The sequence below is a fragment of the Rousettus aegyptiacus genome, unplaced genomic scaffold, assembly GCF_014176215.1.
Source record: "Rousettus aegyptiacus isolate mRouAeg1 unplaced genomic scaffold, mRouAeg1.p scaffold_m13_p_2, whole genome shotgun sequence".
NCBI classification, from domain to species: Eukaryota; Metazoa; Chordata; class Mammalia; order Chiroptera; family Pteropodidae; genus Rousettus; species Rousettus aegyptiacus.
The window spans coordinates 174,887,134-174,909,046 of record NW_023416295.1 but is presented as its reverse complement, the minus strand read 5'-3'; the positions used below and the strand labels follow the sequence as shown (position 1 = coordinate 174,909,046).

The following is a 21,913-nucleotide window of genomic DNA, read 5'->3' as shown; positions in this document are numbered from 1 at the left end:
CACGCTTTCCATCACGACGCTGGCCATTAGTGTTCCTTTAATTCTTGATCAACTCTGTTGGTCTTTTCAAAGAATCGACTTGGCCTTTGTTCCTTTTTTCTACTGTTTTCTGTTTCACTGACGAGGGAAAGAAAGGTGGTCACAGCCAACACAAGCTCCACAGCTGTGACCAGCAGCAGCATCTGGAGCAAAAGTGAAATGGATCCACAGATCTTTCGACCAAGATACAGTTCCCAGCAGGTCACACACCTAAACTTTAACCTAAAGTGCGATGACACAAAACTGGAAGAAGAGCTAAGTAGAGGGAAGGTCTTCACGGCTTTCACCCAAAAGCTGGATGTAAGACTTTGTAAAAGACTGACAGACTCGCCTACTAAAACATCAAAAATTTCTACATGAAAAAGTGAAACAAGCAGAGTCGAAACCCAAATTAAAAAAATATATATTTACATTTTATTTCAAACAAAAGGCTAATATTGCTAATTTAGAAAACATCCCCACACGTGATAAGGAAAAGACTTATCCTTAGAGGAAAATGAGTAAAGAAAATGAGAATGAAAAAAGGCTCGATCTCATCACAAGAAAAATAAAAAATAAAACTTCACAGGGATACCATTTTACACTTTGGCAGGGCTGGCAAATCCAAAACTTCGACAGCACCCTCTGGTAGCAAACGTGTAGAAACCAGGTACTGCCACAATTTGCTAAGGGGCGGGCGGACGGCACCAATCTAGGAAGGACAACTTGGAAGAGCCTGTCACGTTATAAAAGCACATTCCCTTGGACCCGGTCGCTGCACTTATGAATCCATGTGACAACCATGCTTGCCCACACGCACAGGACAGATGTGCGGACGAGGCTATCATTTACCGCAGCATTTTGCAGTTATGAAAAATTGAGAACAATCTAAACGTCCGACAAGAATGGGCCAAATCCTGCTATATGCATACAATGGAAGAGAATGAGGAAGTTCTTTACACCGTGACCTGGAAAGCTCTCAAAAATGTGCTGCTTAGTGAACAAAGACGCCCAGCCTGTGGGGCGCGGGGGGACTGAGGGCGGTGGCTGGGGGGAAACTATGCCTTTTCATATGAGGACAATGTGAATGTATTACCTACCGAAAAGTAAACACATAATTTAAGTAATAAACCCAGGCAGAGTATCCTCAAATCGCTCTGTTGGACAAGTATTCTCCTGACGCATGCGTGGCCACGCCCGGCCAGTGACCCCAGCCAGCGACCCCGGCCAGCGACCCCGGCCCCTCGCGCTTCCAGCCAGAGAACTCAGCTTCAGTTTCGTCCTAACAGTAGCTATTTGTGGAAATTTAACATGGCCAAAACACACTCCTCCTCTCCGCCATCCCTATCCCAGACTGGTCCAGCCACCTCCGCCTTCAACAAGCCGAACGCCCCGCTCCTCCCATCCTGGCCAGATCTCTGCCCAGCTCAGCCACAAATGACCCCTCCCGCAGTCCGGCCAGTGCTCCCTGCTTAGCACAGTCCACCTGCTCACCTGACCCCAGCCCCCATCTCTACCACCGTCTCTACCTCCCGCCTGATAACTACAACTACGCCCTCAAAGCTGCGGTCTCCATTTTTCCCTGTCCCCAACAGTTCAGCCTCTGTCCAGCAGCCAGAGGGACATTTCAGAACAGAATCCAGGCTGGCGCACACCGCACTTAAAACGCTCCCATCGGCCCCCATGGCGCAGAGCGTAAAATCAACCACCTTTTCCCGCTTGCAAAGCCCTACGGACTCGGCCTCCAGTCACCTCCCGGACTGCGCGGCCCACGATCGTCTCCTTTGCCCACTACGCCGCAGCCGCCCCGGGCGGCGGGGCTCTTCGCGCTGGGCAGGTTCGCTGCTCTGACTGTTCTTCCCGACCGGCCTCCGCCTCTGCCCCCGACAGAGCTTCACGCGGCTGGCCATCTAGTTCTCAGCTCCAACGCCACCAACTCAGAAAATCCCTCGACCTCCACATTTTAAAGCAGCACCTTGTGGCTCAAAGTCACGCCGCCTCCCCAGAGTACTTCGTCGAGATCTGACGCTCTCCACGCTTTTTCCATTGTCTCCCCTCCCCGCCAATCACATTTAAATTGCAAATAATAGAACAGCTAATACTACATAGCATTTCCTGTAAGCCGAGGACCATTCTCAAAACGGCTTAGTACGCAAAATATGCAGTGTTTTTCTTCAAAGCATTTATCTGACATCTTCAATTCCTTTATTTGGGGGTTTCTGTTCATTATCTTTCTTACTAAATTGTAACATCTTATCAGTTTTGACTCTTCAGTGTCGTTAACAATACCTGGCACGCTTCAGAAACTCAATAACTATTAATCAACTGACTGATCGATGTGTGGACCGAGCAGCTCTCAGTTTTGCGTTTCCTAAACGCCTGCCGAGTAGAAGCGATTTCTAAACCACGGTTCTCCAAGATGACAGCAAATCGCACCTTTGTGAAAAGAACAGTTTTTCCTCACGGAGACCGAAGCGCTCCCGTGTGACGCGGCTGGCAGCACGGTCAGCAGCGTCCTCAGCAGGCCGAGAAACAGGACAGAGCGAGTCCTCATTTCCACGGGATTACGGAAAAGCTCACGCGCGCAGAGCAAGCTGTCGAGGCCAAAGCGCTGACCACACCGCTACGTCATTTTCCAAAATGGCTAAAACACAACATGCGTGAAGGCCCCTCTTCCTGTCGCCCTTTCTCTCACGTTCTCGTTTCTAATTGGTTCTGAAGTATGTGAACTGTGACGGATTAGTCACTACCTGCGTTACGTGTCTGTGCACCAAATCAAAGGTAGTAAAAGCCATCTGAACATCCAGGAGCTGCGGAGAAAGACAGTCAAAGGTGACTATGTCCCCAGGAAGCAGAGGTAATCCTAAAGTCAGGGTTTGGGGAAACTTTCAAAGCGAAGGCTATTATCTCCATTTCCGTACGAGCACGTCATGTCAGAGCTACATTTATAACGTTTCACTGACTGCAAAAACCTGGAAAAGGTTTTTACAACTCACAGATTAAATGAAGAATCTGACTTAAACACACTCTGGGAAAGGAACTCGGTCTCGAGATCTGAGGAATCCCACCCGCGGTGGCTTAGCACGGCGACCTGCACGAAGGCGCTGGGGACGCGGAGCTGCAGCAGCACCAAGACTGAAACCGCCAGTCTGACCACGTGACAGCGGCGCCTCGGCCAGAGCACAGGAGACGGGCAGGAGCTCTGGAGAATCCCCTGAGAGCTCCGGGCAGGGCACCAGTGACCCGCGACACACAGCACGGCGCAGCCGCCCTGCCCTCAAGGCCACGCCGTGGAGGAGCAGTTGTCACAAGGATTTAGAGCCCAAGTTTCGGTCTCCAGAGCACTAGGCGCGACGCTCAGCCCGGTGCCCGCCCTCTCCGCGTGGGTGATGCGCAGGAGCCGACCCCGACCCGCAAGGGAAAATGCAATGCCAGCCGCCTCTAAAGCACCGCAGGCGACAAGAGCGGCTCACTCGTCCAGCAAACGCTGAGCTCCTGCGGCCGCCTGCCTGTTTGTTTCCTTCCGACGTCCATTTGTCCTTCTAGAACTGAATACCAGAATTCTTTTTCCTTTTAAGAATAAACCCCAACCTTCCAGCTGGGGCTGTCAGCTCCACAGATCCAAGAGCCCTGCCACAGACGCGCACATGGGACCCCGGCCTGGCCCTGGAAAAAGGAGACTGACAAGGGCCACGCGCATGCCTGGCAGAGACCTGACCGGCCAGCGTCCTTCCGGTGGAGTTCTTCTGTTTTGAATTCTCGCACTTCTCAATACATTTGCCAGCCAATGCTTATGAAGAAAACTGTTATTTATATCCCGAAGTATTCCAACATTTCACGAACAGACGTACACACACGCGCACGATCACAAGCTGATTCCACGTGCGACTGCAAGTCAGGACCGCGTGCAGATGGTTGGAGACGCACACAGCGTAGACCAGAGCGTACACCCAGCCCGAGGTCCTCCCGCGGTGTCCTAGGGAAGGCTGGCTGGACCCTCGGGAGTCTCTCCGAAGCCAGACAGAACCAGATGAGCCTGCGGTGACTGAAGGCTGACCCATCCATCACCCAACTCATTCACCCATGCGACACCCCACGTACTGTTGTTTGTCCGGGGCTGGCAAACTTTTTTCATAAAGGGCCGAGTGTAAATATTTAAGACCGTGCGAGCCAAGGCCTCGGTCACAACCACTCAGCCTGCCACCGTAGCGGGGGGACAGTGCAGACGGCAGGCAAACAACCGAGACGGCTATGCGCCGATGAGATGGTCCACAGAGCTGGCGGGGGGCTGGCCCTCGCCAGCACGCGTTCGCGACAAATCGCGGGGCGCTAAGGGGCTAACCCTACGTTCTAGCCACAGGGAAACAGATACAATGCGTAACTTTCTGTAGCGATACGCGCTGCTAAAGACACAAAGGCAGGGAAGGGGGTGCGGATTTGGAGGACACGTGAACGTCGGCGCCCGGCGGCCTCTCTGGAGAGAGAAGGGACAGTCGCGCGGAGACCCGGAGGGAAGCCACTCCCAGCAGGAGCAACGGCAGGTGGGAAAGGTGGGAAGACTCAGTCTTGGGGTGTCCCAGGAAGAGCAGTGAGGCCAGCTGGGACTAAGGCGCCCCGGGGAAGTGGCAGACAGAGGATGGCCAGGTAGGTCAGGAGCCAGGACGTGACAAGCGCCTCCAGTTTGCTCCTCGGGGCCGTGGGAAGCCGCCGCAGGGCTTATTTAAACAAGAAGAGCGGCGAGCTCTATGACGCGTTCTTCCACGGTCGCCCTGGGTGCTGTGTGGTGATCACGAGGGCACGGCAGAGGCCGGGAGCTGGGTGAGAGTCCCCGCGGCGGTCCGCCCACAGCGATGACAGCGGTGCCTCGAGCCGTCGCGGCGGGGAAGGCGTGACGTGCGCGGCCTCAGGACGCGGTCTGCAGATGGGGCTGGTGGGCGCGGGTGCGCGAGAACGCCAGAGGCTCGGGACCGACCCTCCGGTTCAGAGTCGGAGAGGGGACCGGGCCTCGGCGACGCCGCCGCCGGAACCGGAAAGGCAGCAACAGCCGGCTCTGGGGTGGGGACCCCGGGGGTCCGGTCACAGCCTTCGCGCGTGAGACGCCGACCAGACGCCTACGGCAGGACGCTGCGCACCTCGGCGGAGCTCTGGCCAGAGGTCGAGGCCAGAGACACGTGTCCGGAAATTACCAACGTAGAAAAGGATTTTAAGCTGTGGATCCAGGCGAGGTCACCCAGGGAACGAGCAGCCGGAGAAGAGGTGTGAAGACTGGCCGCGGGCCGCGCCCACCTGGCAGACCTAGCGGCCGTGAAGGACGGGGCGGCAGCGGAGGCCGAAGGGAACCCGGCAGAGAAGGAAAAGGACACACGGAAGGGACCGCATGCGCGCCGAGGAGCCTTTCGGGCCCGCGATCCACTGACTACAAATCCGGGACTCCGGGCCTTTCGGCCAGCAAGCCAACGGCGTCCCTTTCGCACGGGTGCTACCTGCGCCGGGTTCTGCCACTCAGGTTCAGAAGACGTGTGACTGACACGACGCCTACCACGCTGACGGTACCTTGCAAAGGCTCCAGTAACAAACAACGCTGAATCTTGCCGTCGGGGAGCTCACGGCTGGAGGGGCGAGTGTTAAATACTATGCGATCTGAGTGCTCGGATACTCTGAGAGAACAGAAGAGGGGGGCAGATTCAAACTGCAAAAAGGGCGATTATGTTTACCTTCCTACTGTCTCTATAGTTAAGGAAAGAGCAAAATTTATAGGGATGAGGCAAGAGACATCCCTAGAACAAAGAGACATCAATCAGTTTGGGAATGAAACTATTATGCAAAATAAATCACCTAGGTAACCCAAATGCGAACAAAAAATAACACTCTACTCATGGTTTAAAATTTTTGTGTAGCAATAATGTACACAAGTTTGAAGAATGATGAAAGTTTACTCTGAAAGAGGCCGAAACTGAAAGAGTTCCTGCCTCCCCGTAACTGGGAGTCCTAAAGCACGAGCCATCACGTTCACTGTCTCTTCTCTGCACCAGCTCTGTGGCCTCGGTCAAGCGGGTTAACCTCACTGAAGTCTCAGGCTCTCATCCGGAACTGGTGGCAAAATACCATCACAGGGTGGCATGACCAGGAGAGCGGGGTCGCATACACAACACGCCGCGCACACCTCGGGGCAGCCGGGCACCCCACCTTGTCCCCTCCTGCGTATCCCGCACCGACCCTGCCTGATCCTTTCTAACCTCCCGAGGCACGTGTTCTGGGCTGTCAGATACAAGATACGGATGGATTCGAATGCCAAAATTCATGCCTTGGATTCATCCAGGGTTATCTAAGAGCACGAAACATCTTTCACACCTACGAAGAAAAGGAACAAACGTTTTTAGAAGGACATCATCCCAATAATTCAAACGGAGTAGTGCCAAAGCCTTCCTCGCCTACACTTTCCTGTTTCTGGGGGACTGAAACACAAAGGCCCAAAGTTATTGAAACCTTACATTTGTCCCTTTCCAAGAAAAGACTCTAAACCTGTGAATTCTAACACCATGAAGTTTTGTCGTTTTTGTTGACCATCGCATAACGCGGGGAGGCGGGAGGGCAAAAAGTGGGTTTTTTCTCTCATTTCCAGGGTCGAGTTCATATTTAACAGTGAAAGTAAAAATTCTGTTGGACGTCTCTGGATGTTTTGTGGTCCCATTTTGTTTACCAAATGCAGAGTTCCTCTCACGTAAATCAAAGTATTCAGCATCCAGACTGCAGAAGACATCAGTAAACTGCTCCTGCCCCGCCTTTTTCCCGTCTAATCCCACTTGCTGACCTCTGAGAACTTTAACTCAAGCTACTCTGAAGCATATTTTATACTTTGCCCTTTATGACCTTTTGCCCTAGAAAGGTCATGCTTCTAGAAAACTGCAGCAGGTGGTTAAAATATAGATTTAAGACACTTAAATAAAACAGAATTCAGCAACGGAAAATTTATCTTGGTAACCTGACTCTAATGATTCAAGCATCACGTTAAAAATATTTGCATAATTGGAGAGGTTTTCTAAGTTGAACTTCTGTTATGCAAACGGCAGTTCAAATATAAATGAATGTTCAGAAATTGAAATAATTTTAAAATTAGGTTTAACTTCAACCAAACGCTCCAGTTCACACTGAAAGAAGACAAAACGGGGGAAGGTCACACCTCCCCGTGACACGCAGGTGGGATGACCGGGAGCTCACGGCCCCCACTAGAGACAACGTGCCCCAGACACGCTCACCGCCGCGTGGGAAACAGACACAAACGGACGTTACGGAAAACAGATTAAGAGCACTAATAAAGAAAAGCAACAAAAATTGTGGTGAATTTTATCATGATGAAAGGATCAATTCCTCAGAACACACAGCAATCACAAACATACACGTAACTCACAACAAAGCCTGAAAATAAGTGAGGCAAAATGGAGAATCGAAGAGAGAAACAGATAGTAAAGGACAACTAGACAGAAGACCACCGAGGAAACAGGAGACTTACGTAAACGCAGTAAGCCAGCGAGACCTAACACTCCACCAGAAACGGAACACACACGGAACATTCTCCACGACAGACCGGACGTTAGGCCATAAAACAGGACTCAATATATCTTAAAAAAATAAAATCATGTGAAGCGTGCTCGCCAACCATGACAGTGCATTTCTCATCCGGATGGATGCCCACAAGACACACAGCACTCTCATCTCTAACGAACCGTCAGCCCAGCCACAACAGCCTGGTCCGTACACCTGCACGCTGCAGTGACTCAGACGCGGCGCGGCCGCCCACCGCCAGGGCCTCTGCGAGACGAGACGCGACATGCACGGAGAGCGCCTGCACACTCTGCCGACTCCTCTGAGCGCCTGCAGCGGCGTCCCAGGGCCCCTCCCGTCTCCGGGACACCTGGATCTCCTCACCCCCAAGGCCTGACCCAAACGCACGCCCCCTTTCACAAGGCCTCCAGAGTCTGCAGAGAAACTTTTCCTATTCTGTCAACGTATGATGTTTTAACTTGTGTTCGATTATTATAACTCAAATTTTTCTCAGCACCTCATAAGAAAGCATCTGTCAGAATGTTCGGGAGCAACGACGCTTCCAGCGAGACACTTACGGCCACTCCGACTCGGGCTGCTTGTAATGGGCTTCCACCACGTTGATCGCGATGTTGAGGTTTTCTTCCAGGTCTTTCATTCTTGCAGAGTTCAGGGACGTGAACAAAATCATGGAGGAGTAGGAAACAATTTTTTTGTCTGGATGATTTAAACAAGACCTTCCGAATAAAGAAATGAAAGTGTTAGCCCAATTTAACAACATGACACAATGATTACAGCACATAAACAATAATAATCCCATTAACAAATTAAGTACACAGTCATTGTTAAGGATTTAATGAAGAATTACAAAGGTCTGAAACGAGTACGTTATTTACCGGAAAAACAGCAAATACAGAATTAGTCAAACACAGGGTATCCATTAACAGTTCCATGGGACAGACTGTCTAAGGGAAAGATGGTGACATTGACATTGACAAGAAAAAGCACCTGGAGTCAAGACCCTGGGCGCAAGTCCTGGTTCCTCCGCCCACCAGTGACACGACCTTGGAAAGGTCACCAATTATGTTATGGGTCATGCACTAAGACAGAATTTTATTTTTCATTTAAACTTCACAACACTCCTCTGGAGGAGGAGTTACTCTTATGTTATAGATAAAGAATGTGTTGACTGACCGCTTTACTTGCCCAAAGACAGAGCTAGTGGCAGCCAGAGCTGGAGCCCTGATCTGGTTATATCTGCCTCAGAAACACGGGAAGAGTGAAGTCACCTAAGCTCTCCCGGTGTGTTCACTGACATAACAATGGAACAAGATAACAAGACCTCCTTGGCCCCCGCCCGGGGCCTCTGAGAGGACTAGATGCAACAATGCGAGCAGAGCACCGGGCGCCGCGCTGGCTGCCCGAGGGCCCCTCCCCTCTGCCTCTGGGCGCCTGGATCTGGCTAGTTCTGCCGGTCCGGTCCGGTCCGTAAACGACAGGCGCTCCCCTGTTCCTTCACCCCCCGCACCAAAGCCTGAGCTCCTCGGGAGTACTATCTGTGTTCTACTCACTTGGCCCAGAACCTGGCAGGCGTTAGGGGGCCCGAAATGTTTCAAAGGAATGAGTTCTCAAATAATAAGTAATTTCTATTTGTGTAGCTTGGATTCCACAATTCTTTCCTTCCACCTAAGCTCAATTATCCATCATAAACATAACAGGCAGATCTATGCCTTCGATTCTAATTATCTGCGGGAATCTGAGTGGCAGTTACAGACTCAGTGAGCTGGGAACAACGTGAGGGTCAACGGATGCGAACGGCGCACGCTGCAGGGGACCCGCGCGGTGGTGGCGGCGGCGCAGCTGGGGCTGGAAGCCGGGCCGCGCTCCCTCACGGCGCCTGTCCCCTTGGCTGTCCTGCCTCCGCCTTTGCTCTCAGCGCTCAACTTCTCGCGGGCTGACAGCCGCTCAGGACGCAGCGGGAGCGCGGCAGGCGGAGCCCCGGAACGAGCCTGGCGGGCGGAGCGGGCCGGTGACGCTGGCCTCGCGCTGCAGCTAGGACGCCGCCACCGCGGAGCGGACGAACGACTCACCCACTGCCCTCGCGCCCGTGTTTATGGCTTGTTTCTCACTTTCTTATCAATTGTGTTCTTATAAAGCATAATGTTCCTAATATTTCTTACTTTAACCAAAATTTTCATTTTCTTAAAGTAAAACTGACATCCAATAAAGGACACACATCTTAAGTGTTTGGCTCAACAAACTTGTAGGCAGGGACACACCTACGCAGCAGCCGCCACCTAGACTGACATGAGGGACGTGCCCAGGACCCAAGTGCCCTGTCTCGGCCAGCACTGAGCTGCCACCACCACGAAAGCCACTACCCCGAGTCTGATACCAAAGGGTCGTTAGTTCTGTTTCTGAATTGCATGTAAATGAAATGGCAGAACCCCAACCCTCTCAGAAGTTAGAAACTCGCATCGATATACTCACAAAAAGAGTTCCGGGAAAGCATGCAACCAAACGGCGGACTGGGACGCTTCGTTCCGTGAGGCAATATTGCCCAAAAACTGCAGGCCGCAGCGAAAAGCTGAGAATTTACAAAAGGGAAAAAGATGTGATTTAAAAAACAGTTTAACACAATGAATAAATACACTTTAATAAGACATATTCCCCAGGGGGTTTCTGCTAGGTTCCTTCCTTATTAAGGTCTCTTGTCACAATGGAACTTTGGGCGTGACGATATTAACATGCCTTACCAGAACAATGTATTCTACAAAATTCACTTCTTAAAAAGAGTATAAATATAAACATAAACCTGAACAGCCCTGTAGTTACATTAACTATCACTGGAATATGTGCTCCAATTAAACTCTTAAACTGGATTTTAAAAAATTTAACTACAGGCTATTTAAGACAGACATCTGAAACTTAAGACTACAGACGTACTGAAAAGTAAAGTGTGGTAAAAAGATACACAAGGCAAACACCAGCCCAAAAAGAACATCAAAGACCACTTAAATCAGACATAACAAACCTTAAGGCTAACGATTAAGGCGAAAAGTGTCACAGGAGATTTCTTGAAAAAGTCATTTCAGAATGACTGAATTCACCAGACAGGTACGGTAATTTTAAATTAGAACAACCTAATAACATGACCTCAAACACACACACACACACACACACACACACACACACACGTACGCAAAACTGACAAAAGTATAAAAAAAAATCTAGTTAAATTGGGCGATTATAACATACCTTTCTCAGTAACACACAGAACAAGTAAACAAAAAGAGTATATTTTAAAGATCTGAATAAGACTTAATGATAATGCTGTTGGTATGTTGGAATATTTTGCCAACTAAAACTGCAGAATATTGGACAAAATCCAGAACGCTGACAACAACAGATGCTGGTGAGGGTATGAGAAGCCACGGAAACTCTCGTGCGACGCTGGTGGGAATGAAAAATGGTGCGACGGTCTGGCAGTTTCTTAAGAAACTAAACACACTCTTAGCATGCAATCCAGCAATCGTGCTCCTTGGTATTTACCCAAAAAACTGAAAGCTACATCCACACAAAAACCTGCAAACAAATGTTCACAGCATCTTTACTCATAACTGCCAAGTCCTGGAAGCAACGAAGATATCCTCGGTGAACGGATAAACTGCAATATGTCCAGACAATGAAGTATTATTCAGCACTAAAAAGAAATTATTAAGCCATGAAAAGACACAGAGATCACTCAAGTGTGTATAACCAAATGAAAAAAGCCAATCTGGAAAGGCGACATCGCGTGCGATTCCAGGTATGTGACATTCCGGAAAACACAAAACTATGGAGACAGCGAAACGACGGGGGCTGCCAGGGCCTACGGGGCGGGGGGTGGACGGGCAAAGCACAAGGGTTTAGGGCCGTGAAACTGCTCGTGTGACACTGTAAAGGTGGATACGCGTCATTCAACATTTGCCTGAACCCGCAGAACGTGCAGCACCGAGAGTGAACCCTAATGTGAACTACGGCCTTCAGGGGGTGGGTCAGTGTAGATTTGTCGATTGTAATGAATGAACCATTTTGGTGTCAGATGCTGACAAGCTGTGCGGACGTGGGGGCGGGAGGTAAAGCAGAAATCTGCGAACCTGGAACTGCCCGAAAAATTAAAGTCTATCGAACAAAAAATTTTAAGGAACAATACTAAAACTGCTTAGGGACGAAAGAATGAAAAAACAAACGAACAAAAGAAAGAAGACCGAGGCTCAATCCCAACGTACCGGGGACCCGAACAAGTGATCTAACCTGTGTAAGGCCCAAACTCCTCGTCACACGATGGGGACAACGTGCAGTTACTGGTCACCGTAAGGACGAACTGTGAACCACTCACGAACTGCGCTGAGCGCGTGGCCGGGCCACACTCTCAGCCGCCACGTGACGTGGACTCAATACGACGCTGCTGTACAAAGTCAGACTTTCAAGCTGTAATGGAAGCGCGTCCGCTCCTGCCGCCACACACTCTACATGGAAACCGTGAGCGCGCCTGGTGCACACACCCTTCCGAGAACACGGCTCCTGAGACCGGTACCTCCGCCCTCGTTACAGACCTCAGGGAGCCAGGACCCCAGAGGCTGTCAGCGACTTGACCAGAGCCACACGGGCATCAAGGATCACCACGCTGGGCTTCTCTCTGAGACTGCGGCCACCGAACACGGCAGGAGTGTTCCCACATGCTTATCGGCTCTGCCTGGGAGCTTGCATATTAATTTGATTCATAAAAACAGAGGTCTTCTCAGAGACATATCGCACACTGTATAACAGTACTTCACATAATGGGGCAAAAGACGACTCTCGACAAATTCTAAAGAACTGACGTACAGATAGCGATCACTTACCATGCGCTAAATAAATCCCCCAAACAGTTAGAAGAATCCCCATGTTTAAAATGAAGAGATGTAGTTCTAAATAACCCATGGGAACAAAAAAGACATCGTAATGAAAATAAAATATTTCAAACTGAATGTTAACAAAAATACTACGAACCACAACTTTTGAGATGCAGGTGAAACAGTACAGCGGGAAATGCATACCTCTAAAACGCCCACGCTGGGAAAGACGAAGATGAAAATAAGTGAGCTCAACATCTGCTTGAAGAAATTATAAAAACAATGGCAAAATGGCAAAAATGAAAGAATAAGATGAGGAGGAAATTATTTAAACTGAAAACAATCATCAAAAAGAGAATATCGACAAACCCAAAATTTGATTCTTCGAGAAGCTCAATACTGATCAACCTTCGGGAAGACTGAGCAAGAGAGAAAAGGCACAAATAACACAGATTTTCAGAAATGTAAAAGAAGACACGGGCACAGATCTTGCAGACATCGAAAAAAGAAAATCAGAAGACATTTCACATATGCCAAACTGCTTTAAAAACTTAAATAAAATAAACAAAACCCTAGAATATAACCAACAAAAACTGATTCTATAAAGAATTCTGTAAAATATTTAGGAAAGCCTGACAATTCCTCTAACCATTAAAAGAAAATGAACTGGTAGTCAAATGTTTTCCCAAAAACAAAACCCCTGACCCAGATGACTTCACCGGCCAGTTCGCATTCAAGGAAAAAGTAATTTCGATTTACGCAACTCTTCCAGAGAACACACAAAAAAAGAGTAGATTCCCAAACCAACTTCACGAGGCTGGCACAACTGCGAGACCCAAACCGGAACACAAACAGTACCAGAAAGGAAAATAACTCATGTGAAAAACACTGAACACCACGTTAACGAAATGAATCTGGTAATACATAACGCGATGAAGCTGAATTTATACCTGCATCAAAAGCTGTTTTAACATTAGAAATAAAATTTATAACTGACCGCATTAACCTATAAAAGACAAAATCATAAATGACCATCTCAAATACTAAAGAAAGCAGGTGATAAAATTTAATACCCGCTCATAAAAACACTCTGACCCCTAAAGAACAGAAGGGGCCTCTGTAACCTAAGAACGGGCATCAGCAAAACTCTCAGCACTGGAACTGCCAGCTGTGGAGAGTATGCCCTTCGAAAGGGAACGAGGCGAAGGCACCTGCTACTACCGTTCCCAGTCAACACCACTGAACATCTGTCAGCAAGACAAAAAAATGAAAGCTTAAGAACTGGAAAAGAACTGTACCCTCACTGATGAAGTGGCATTTCTAATGTAGAAAATATTTTTTAAATGTGTAAGTGGTTTCAATCAACATGAGAGTTGATAAACATTGCCGGATACAAAGTCAATATAAAAAAAGTCCATAAAATTTTATGAAAGCATCAGTATAACTAAAAAAATGTTATGTAATGCCACTAAAGGACTTCTAAAACCCGACTGAGATGTATTACGGCAGAACTACGTGAGTGAAGAATTCCATCATGTTCACAGATTAGAGGACTGTTTGTGTCTAGAGATTAAATGCAATCCTAGTCTGAATTACAACAAGGTGTGTGTGCGTGTGTGTGTGACTTCACACACCAGAGGATGTGTCTATGTTTGTGTGAGTGCTCTATAATTTGACGAGATGACTTTACATGAAGATACAAAGGACCAAGAATTGCTGAGATGCGGTCACAGTAATGAGGTAAGAAGATTTACTCTCACGGGACAGTAAGCACTGGGTAACAAACACGGTGTGGCCATGGAGCAGGAATAAATGAACCACCAGGCCAGACCAACACAAGAAATACACTCAAACCCATGCTGGCGGAGACGTAACGGCAGCTCGCTGAGAAAACCAGTCCTTCCGAAAACGATGCTGGAATAACTGGGTTTCAGGGTACGGAAAAATGGAAACGGGCCTCCTAGCTCACACAACACAGTAAATGCGACTCCATGTACTAACTTAAATGTAAAGGGATAAAAATAGAAAGATTTTAGAAAAGGACACTGCAGAATAAGAAAATTTTTAAACAAGACACATAATACCCATAAAGAAAAATATTAATAAACTAAAAATTAAGAACATTTTTTTTCTCAAAAGACACCAGAGTTGAAAAAAAAAAACTACCTATGAACTAGGAAAAGATACGGGACACATAATTGCCGTGACAGTCACATATACACCATATGAAAAGAGCTCTTATATATCATTTCAGAAAACAAACAATCCAACAGAGAAAGAGGCATTAAAAAAAAACCACAACCGGATCCCGTCTGATCTTGGAAGCGAAGCAGGGTGGGGCCTGGTTAGTACTTGGATGGGAGACCACCTAGGAGGACCAGGTGCTACAGACGTAAAAAATAAAATAAGAAATAAGGGATGGTAAGCTGACAAGGTCCTTGCCATCTATGAGGTCAACCAAGGGTTGGCTCGCCTAAAAAAATATATATTAAAAATACCAAAAACATGAAGAACACTTAGTCAGATTATCCAAAAGGCAAATCTATATAAATATGAAAAAGTGCTCAACCCCATGGGAAACCCGTGAGATTCTGCTACGTATCCACCAGACTGGTGAAAACTGCAGTCAGGAAATAACGAAGTGGTTGTGAGGATGTAGTAGCGCAGCAGGAATGAAGGGTTCTCTAAGGTCCTTTATGTCCCAGGGAGTCCAGGAGCCCTGGACACAGACTGCCCTGAGGGGGCTGGGAGTGGGTAGCCATAGCAACGACTGCCTCTGGGCCCCAGAGCAACCCTCGGGGCCTGCTCTGCGAAGGGAGAAAGGCGCCGCAGACCTCAAGAACATCTCCTTGGTCAGCGGGCACAGTCAGCCCCGCCAGCAGGGGCGCTGGAGAGCGGGTGCCCCTCCTGGTTCAGGGGTTCCCCCAGCAGCAGCCTCCCGCACCAGCCTGGGCAGTGCTTCTCCAGCGATCAGCTCCTGCAGAGCCTGACAGCCAGCAGTATACAATGGCCAGAAAACTTCTTGGGGTGCTGCAAAGCAAGTCTCAGGTCATGGCAGCTCCCAGCAGACAACTCTGCCCGCACCCCAGGGCTATCTTACCAAAGGGGTATTAACATCCTCTCCCCTTTACACAAGAGTAAGCCACAATTTGGAAGGTCACTGACTCACCCCACGACAGGGATGGGAATCAAGGCTGATCAAGAAAGGTAAAAAGCCCCAGGGCAATAAGTTGAAATGAAAGAGTCTGCTTCATTCAAGGAATTCCCCCCAGGCATCGACCAGGAGACATTTTTAAGGGCGAGTGAACTTCCAAAGGCCTTAAACCTTCTAGATCCCTGCTTTGGGGAACAGAAGAGTGGCCTGCTGATCCCGCCCCAGAGCTCCAGTGCCCCGTCCTTGGACTTTCCCAGGGCCGGGCCCTCCCTTCATCCCTGTCGCCTAATCCCTGGCTGAGCACAGGGCAGGCTGCGGGCTCCAAGGCCTCGGAGGTTTCTGAAGATCAAAAGGGATAAGGTGTGTAATGTGCCCGCTTAGTCACTTACTCATACTGATGAATAAAGGTGTGTAATGGGCCTCATGCTGTTTATTCACTTATTCACTTAGTCAACTGGTTGCTCAAAGAACAGCTGTAAAACTGTGGCCAAAAATCAAAAACAGCAAAGGAAAAGACCAGCATACGAAGAAAATGACGTGCCACGAACCTCGAACCTGAATCACCATCCCGATGGAAAGGACGCGGCACAGAAACCGCACACACACGCTGCTGCTCACGCGCAGGACCCCGAAAACGAGGAAGCGGGTCAGGGTCTGCCTCGTGGAGCCGCCGCAGACAGCGATCATTTATCTTTCTCCTTTGCTGAGTTTTAAGAAATGACTCCATAATGAGATTACGTTAAACGTTAATGAGAAATCTTCGTTTTTAATCTTAAGTCACAGTTTTAAATGACGATTATATTTCTGCTGAGTATTTTGGAATATTAAACTTGTAAAATTTAACACAAAGCCAGCAACACAAGTAAGTCGGTCTGAAAGCCAAGTGACCCGACAACTCATCAGGCAACTAAAAACCAGCCTCTGAATCAGAGCACAGTTCTGGGAAGAAGGTTAACAGATGTCCTAGAAACAAGGAAAGAAAACTGCAGACGAGTACAAATGACAGTTTACTTTTACCAAACAGCTTATCAAATGATCTTTATGTAAATACTGCAAATGTTACAAAGCCCCTCCAAAATCCCAACATTATTTTTACAGATTAAGAAAGAATAAAGGCCAAAAATAACACCAATAACTCAATTAAAATAACTCATGCTTGTGTTTACATAAAATTAGATGAGCATAATATATTCGTCACACCACTGTAATTATTCTCTGAAAATAATACTCTAAATATTATTTTCACAATGTAATTATAGTTCTTACCTCAAAAGTGGTTAACAAAAAAACTGGCACAGATACCCTGCTAAAGTTCTACCAAGAATAAGGTTCTCACAGAGAAACAGTCGAAAGATAGTACAGACACTTTATCAGGAGACGGAAAACATTACAGAAGATTTGTATTAGGTTTGAACTAATATACTATAAATTTTCTTAAGTTCATTGCTGAATCCAAAGTTCATTGTTGAATTCCAAATAAAATTCAGTAATATCGCTAGCTGCCTTTTTAAAGAAAACAGTGAGAAATATCACTTAACCTCTATATTCCTTCTTGCCTCAACAACAGCCTTCCAACCCGGCCTATAAATACAGGTTCTCTACTTGAAACTGCTACAACTGAAAAGTTAAAGACCTAAATAAATAGGGAGATGTTCCATATTCATGGACTGGCAGACACAGCATCACTAAGATGGCCTTCCTCCCCTAAGGGGTCTATAAATTCGACATAACTCCCAGTATCCACGATATATTAACTCTTACAACTTCACAGGGAAAAGACAGACTGCCCAATTAAGAACTGGGCCAAGGACTTGAAGAGACACTTCCCCAAGAGGATTTACAAATGGCCAACACGGATATGAGAGGTTCAGCCCCATTAGCCAGTAGGGAACTACCAATCAAAACCATAATGAGATGCCACTTCACACCCACCAGGATGATTATCATCTGAAAAAAGGAAAAATAAATGTTGGTACGGCTGTGGAGAAACTGGAACCTGTACATCGCTGGTGAAAACGCGAAATGGCCAGCTGCTGTGGAGGAGTCTGGCAGTTGCTGAAAAACTTAAACGTGGAACTGCCCAGCAAGGCCACTGCCAGGCGCGCGCCCCACAGGACGGAAGGCGGGGGCAGGTGCGCAGACATCCGAGGACTCACAGGTGGAGTACCAACCGACTGGCGGGAGGAACCCCACGTCCACCGACTGAACGGGGACACAAGACACGGTCTCCGTGCACACGCAACCGTGTCCGGCATAAATAATGACGTGACGATACGTGCTCCGGCGTGGAGGAACCCCAAAAAACATCACGCTCGATGAGAAACGCCGGGCACGAAGGTCACGTAGCTCCAGGATTCCATTAGGTGAACTACCCGGAACGGCTACGTCCGCAGACACGGACGCACGATGGTGGCTGCCAGGGGTGCGGGGAGAGGGAGATGAGGGGTGAGGAGACGGAATGAAGAGGGAAAAACAGAGGGCAGCAGGGGACAGGGGTAATTGCAGGAGGAGAGTTCCTGCGTGGGCGACCGGGGCCAGGCTCCGACGCGCAAGCGGAGCGCGGGCCCCGGCTGATGGCTATTTAATCACAGCGTGGGAAGGGCACTTCCTCTCGGCGTCCTGTGTAGGAGGACCTCATCGCGAGAGGGGCCTGCTTCTGGCCACCGCAGCCCCTCGGCCCCGCGAGGACACACCTTCCCTGACGCCAGTGTCTTCCAGCAATTACGAGACGCAGTGCATTCTGCCCATTCTGAGTCACCGTGCTACACGCAGGCTTCGAAAACAGCTGCCCTTCCGCACAGGAAGGGTGAAATCTTATTTTATTGCTCATTTTTAATCACCCGAGTTGAGCACGGAGGCTTTCACTTTATTTAACAAAAATAACTTGATAACATCTCAAAGATAACTTACAGCTAAATCCTATATCACGTCAATTTCCTGAGAATACTGAATTATTGCTGTTTTAAATTCTTAGATAACGTAATTCAAAAAATAATTATAATTCCCAAAGGAAGAATTCTAAATCAAACAGAGAAATGCAGGAATTTTAACAAATGAGTTTTAAATGAAAACAGAACGAGAAATAAACGGAGCAGGAGGCACCTGCGACAGCTGGTCTCACCCACTTCGCTCTGCGCCTCGGTTTCCCTGTAAGACTATCACCTCCCTACGGACACACGCGGTTAGCACTGAGCACGTCTCACTTTACGTAATGCGCATGGGCATTAAGAACTCCGTGTACATCAATTTACAAATCATTTTAAATACAGCCAGAGATTTCTCATTTACAGAAGTTATTTACTGAATTACGTTCCATTTTCTTTACTAAGAAGAATTTTTTTAACCTACAATCTAGTACATCTACTTATAGACTAGATTTTCTTATTAAAAGACTTAGTTTGCCCATAAAGTATTTCTTTGGATAAAGAGACCATATATTAAAATTCTATGTTTTCTTTTATATGATGTTAATAACCCTAGTTCAAAGAAGAAGTGTTGATACTAGTCCTTCAAATGCAAAAATATTCAAAAAAAAATCTAGAAAAGTTTACTGGTCTTCAAATCAAGAAGCTTGGTTTTTCTCTTAATCCCATACCGACAGCCATTACCGATCAGAGCTAACTTCCCATTCCGTCACACTATGAGTTTTTTTACTTCACATATTTATGATCTGGCTCCCTCGCTGGAATGTAAGCTCCCTGAGGGCAGAGGTTTTCGTCTGCTCGTGGTCACTGCTCAGATCACACCCAGCCCGGGGCACAGGGCCTGCCACATGCCTGACCACTCTGCCAGGGCCGACATCACGGAGTGCCTCGGACTGGGGCTTCCACAATCAAAACGTACTTCCCCACAGCTCGGGAGGCTAGAAGTGAGATGAAGGAGCCGGCAGGTTCCTCCTGAGGCCTCTCCCTCTCCCTGGCTTGTGGACGCCCGTCTTCCCCTGTGTCCTCACACGGTCGTCCCTGTGTGTCCTGCTGTCTTCTCATAAGGACAAACGTCATGCTGGATTGGGACCCACCCAAAAGACCTCCGTACCTTAATTATCTCATTAAAGGCTCTACCTCCAAAAACAGTCGCCTCCTGGGGTACAAGTTAGGACTTCAACATATAAATTTGGGGGAACACAATTCAGTCCACGAGAGAGGTAGGAAAGGAAATTGGTACAACTTCATTTCCCGGTCCTTCTTTAACATCACTAACAAAGCTTCTCTATCATGAAACACAGAACATTTGCTTCCGCGACTGAGGTGCTACTCCGAGTGCTGGTCCTAAGCCCTTCCCAAAGACATAATTAGCCATGAATCAAAAAGCAAGTTACCTGTCAGCAGGGCCTCCTGCTCCACTCGCAGCTCCCGGAAGAGAAAAATCAAATCGACAGCGATGCAGACTGCATCCAGGTTCCTGCCGGATTGTTAGAAACGACAGAGTCAGACCCTTCTGCCTGAGCCTGCGTCTCCGGCGAGGGAAAGACGGTGGCGAGGCTGCCGGTGAGCACGTCCTGCGGTAGCAGGACACGGCCTCCACGGACGCCCCGAAACACTCCCCCGAACCTGTGAACGGTGACCTTACGCGACAAAAGGGAAGTGCCCGTTGCGAGTTAATTAAACATCCTGAGACGGGGAGAGTCCCTGGGTTGTCTGGGCAGGCCTCACGTGATCGCAAGGACCCTTAGCAGGAGGGGGCAGGACGGGCGGGCAGAAAGAGCGGAAGATGCTTCGGTGCTGCTCTGAAGACAGGAGGCCGGGCCGGGAGCTAAGGGCCACGGGCAGCCTCTGAAGCTTGGAAAGCAAGGGACCGGATTCTCCACCAGGCACTCCAGAAGGAAGCAGCATGCGACACTGTGACTTTCAGTCAGTGGGACTGATTTTGGACTCTGAACTCCAGAACTGCAAGATAATAAATTTCTGTTGTTTTAATCACTTAAGTCTGTGATAACTCGTTATAGCAGCAAAGGAAACTAATACAGCTCCTGCCTTCTCCTCAACATGAATCAGAATTAAGTCAAGACATTCACCCATAAAGAGGGCCTCAGTGGGGGGAGCATGCAGATAAGGTCCCCTCCCCCGCCTCGGGTCTTTACCATGCGTGAGGCTGGTGGGGAGAGCGGCTGGGCGCCTACCTGCCCCCAGAACAGAGGAGGCTCCTGCCTTTACACATACAAGCGGTCACACTGCCGATTCCTAAATGGCCAGATTTTAAAAGAGAGAGGGAAGGAGGGAGATGTAATTTCATGATGTAAGAATTTTATGCGGTTCCAATTTCAACATTCCCAAATGAAGATGTATCGGAACACAGCCACGCCCGTTCGCTCACGTGGTATCCACAGCTGCTTTCACACCTGGAGGGGAGAAGTGAGGCGCGCTGACCGAGAGCACAAAGCCTGAACTGTCCATTAGCTGGCACTTCGCAGAAAAAGCACAGCAGCCCCTGCTCGAGCGGGTATATTTACGCGCAGAGTTAGCTGCTTTGAACAGGCCTGAACTCCTCCTGGAATTTCATGAGACTCGGGTTGTTTGCGTTGCTCCGTGAGACCCTGCCCACAAAAAGTGCCACGTTCAGACAAGAGATGTGAACAGATCGAGGCTTCAGCAGCACAGCATCTTTTGACCAGCTCTTTAATCACTTAAAATATACATCTCCAGAAAAAGGCATACTGGTTGTGATCCGAATCTTGACGGGCTCGGAAATACTGGCTTCGGTTAAGGTTGGCCTCGAAGTCCTTACTAGCATTTTTGTTGTATTTCTGATTAAAAAATGCTTTTTTTTTTTCCCAGAAGCTGATGACAAAAATGGTTGAAATTTCCCTCAAAATCCACAGTGAATAACACTATAAACCTAGAAGGGAAGAGGCAGAAAAACCAGAACTGTGTCCTAAGAAGTCACCACGCGCATTTACTGCGCAAGCGCAGCCGGGCGGGAGCAGAAACGCGCTACGGGCTCGCCACGCGCACACGCACACGGGCACTCACCCAAGCGACCCTGTTTAACACCCGATACAGGCCGGCGTGGGAGCGTCCGCTCGCCGGTTCACAGAGGACACTGGTGCTCAGAAAGGGGAAGGCCCTTGGCCAGGGTCGCAGGGCTGTGCAAGGGATGGCAGAGACGCACACGACAAAGCAGACGTGTGTCTCAGGGTAGTTATGGTGACGCTTCTGAGCCGAGCTTTCGTTTGGAGTCAGAAAGAGGGCTCCCAGGCTCTCCACTCACTGGGTGAGCGACTCTCAGTCAAGCTATTAAACTGAGTCACAGTTCCTTTTTCGTAAAAATGCAAAAAACAGCAGCATGCTATGTCTTGGGATTGTTCTACGCATTAAACGAAATG

At 48.5% G+C, this 21,913-nt stretch overlaps 1 protein-coding gene across 2 annotated transcripts in view; it reads right to left on the bottom strand.

The window, feature by feature from the left end:
- Positions 1-21,913, bottom strand: part of ATXN10 (ataxin 10) — a 125,723-nt gene that overhangs the window by 84,563 nt on the left and 19,247 nt on the right. For both annotated transcript variants that reach the window (XM_036237660.1, XM_016135705.2), the window contains exons 3-5: positions 19,910-19,992; positions 10,051-10,147; positions 8,139-8,297 (exon numbers count right to left, since the gene is read on the bottom strand). In XM_036237660.1, coding sequence (XP_036093553.1) covers positions 8,139-8,297; positions 10,051-10,147; positions 19,910-19,992 — 339 coding nt within the window. The remainder of the gene's footprint in view (positions 1-8,138; positions 8,298-10,050; positions 10,148-19,909; positions 19,993-21,913) is intronic.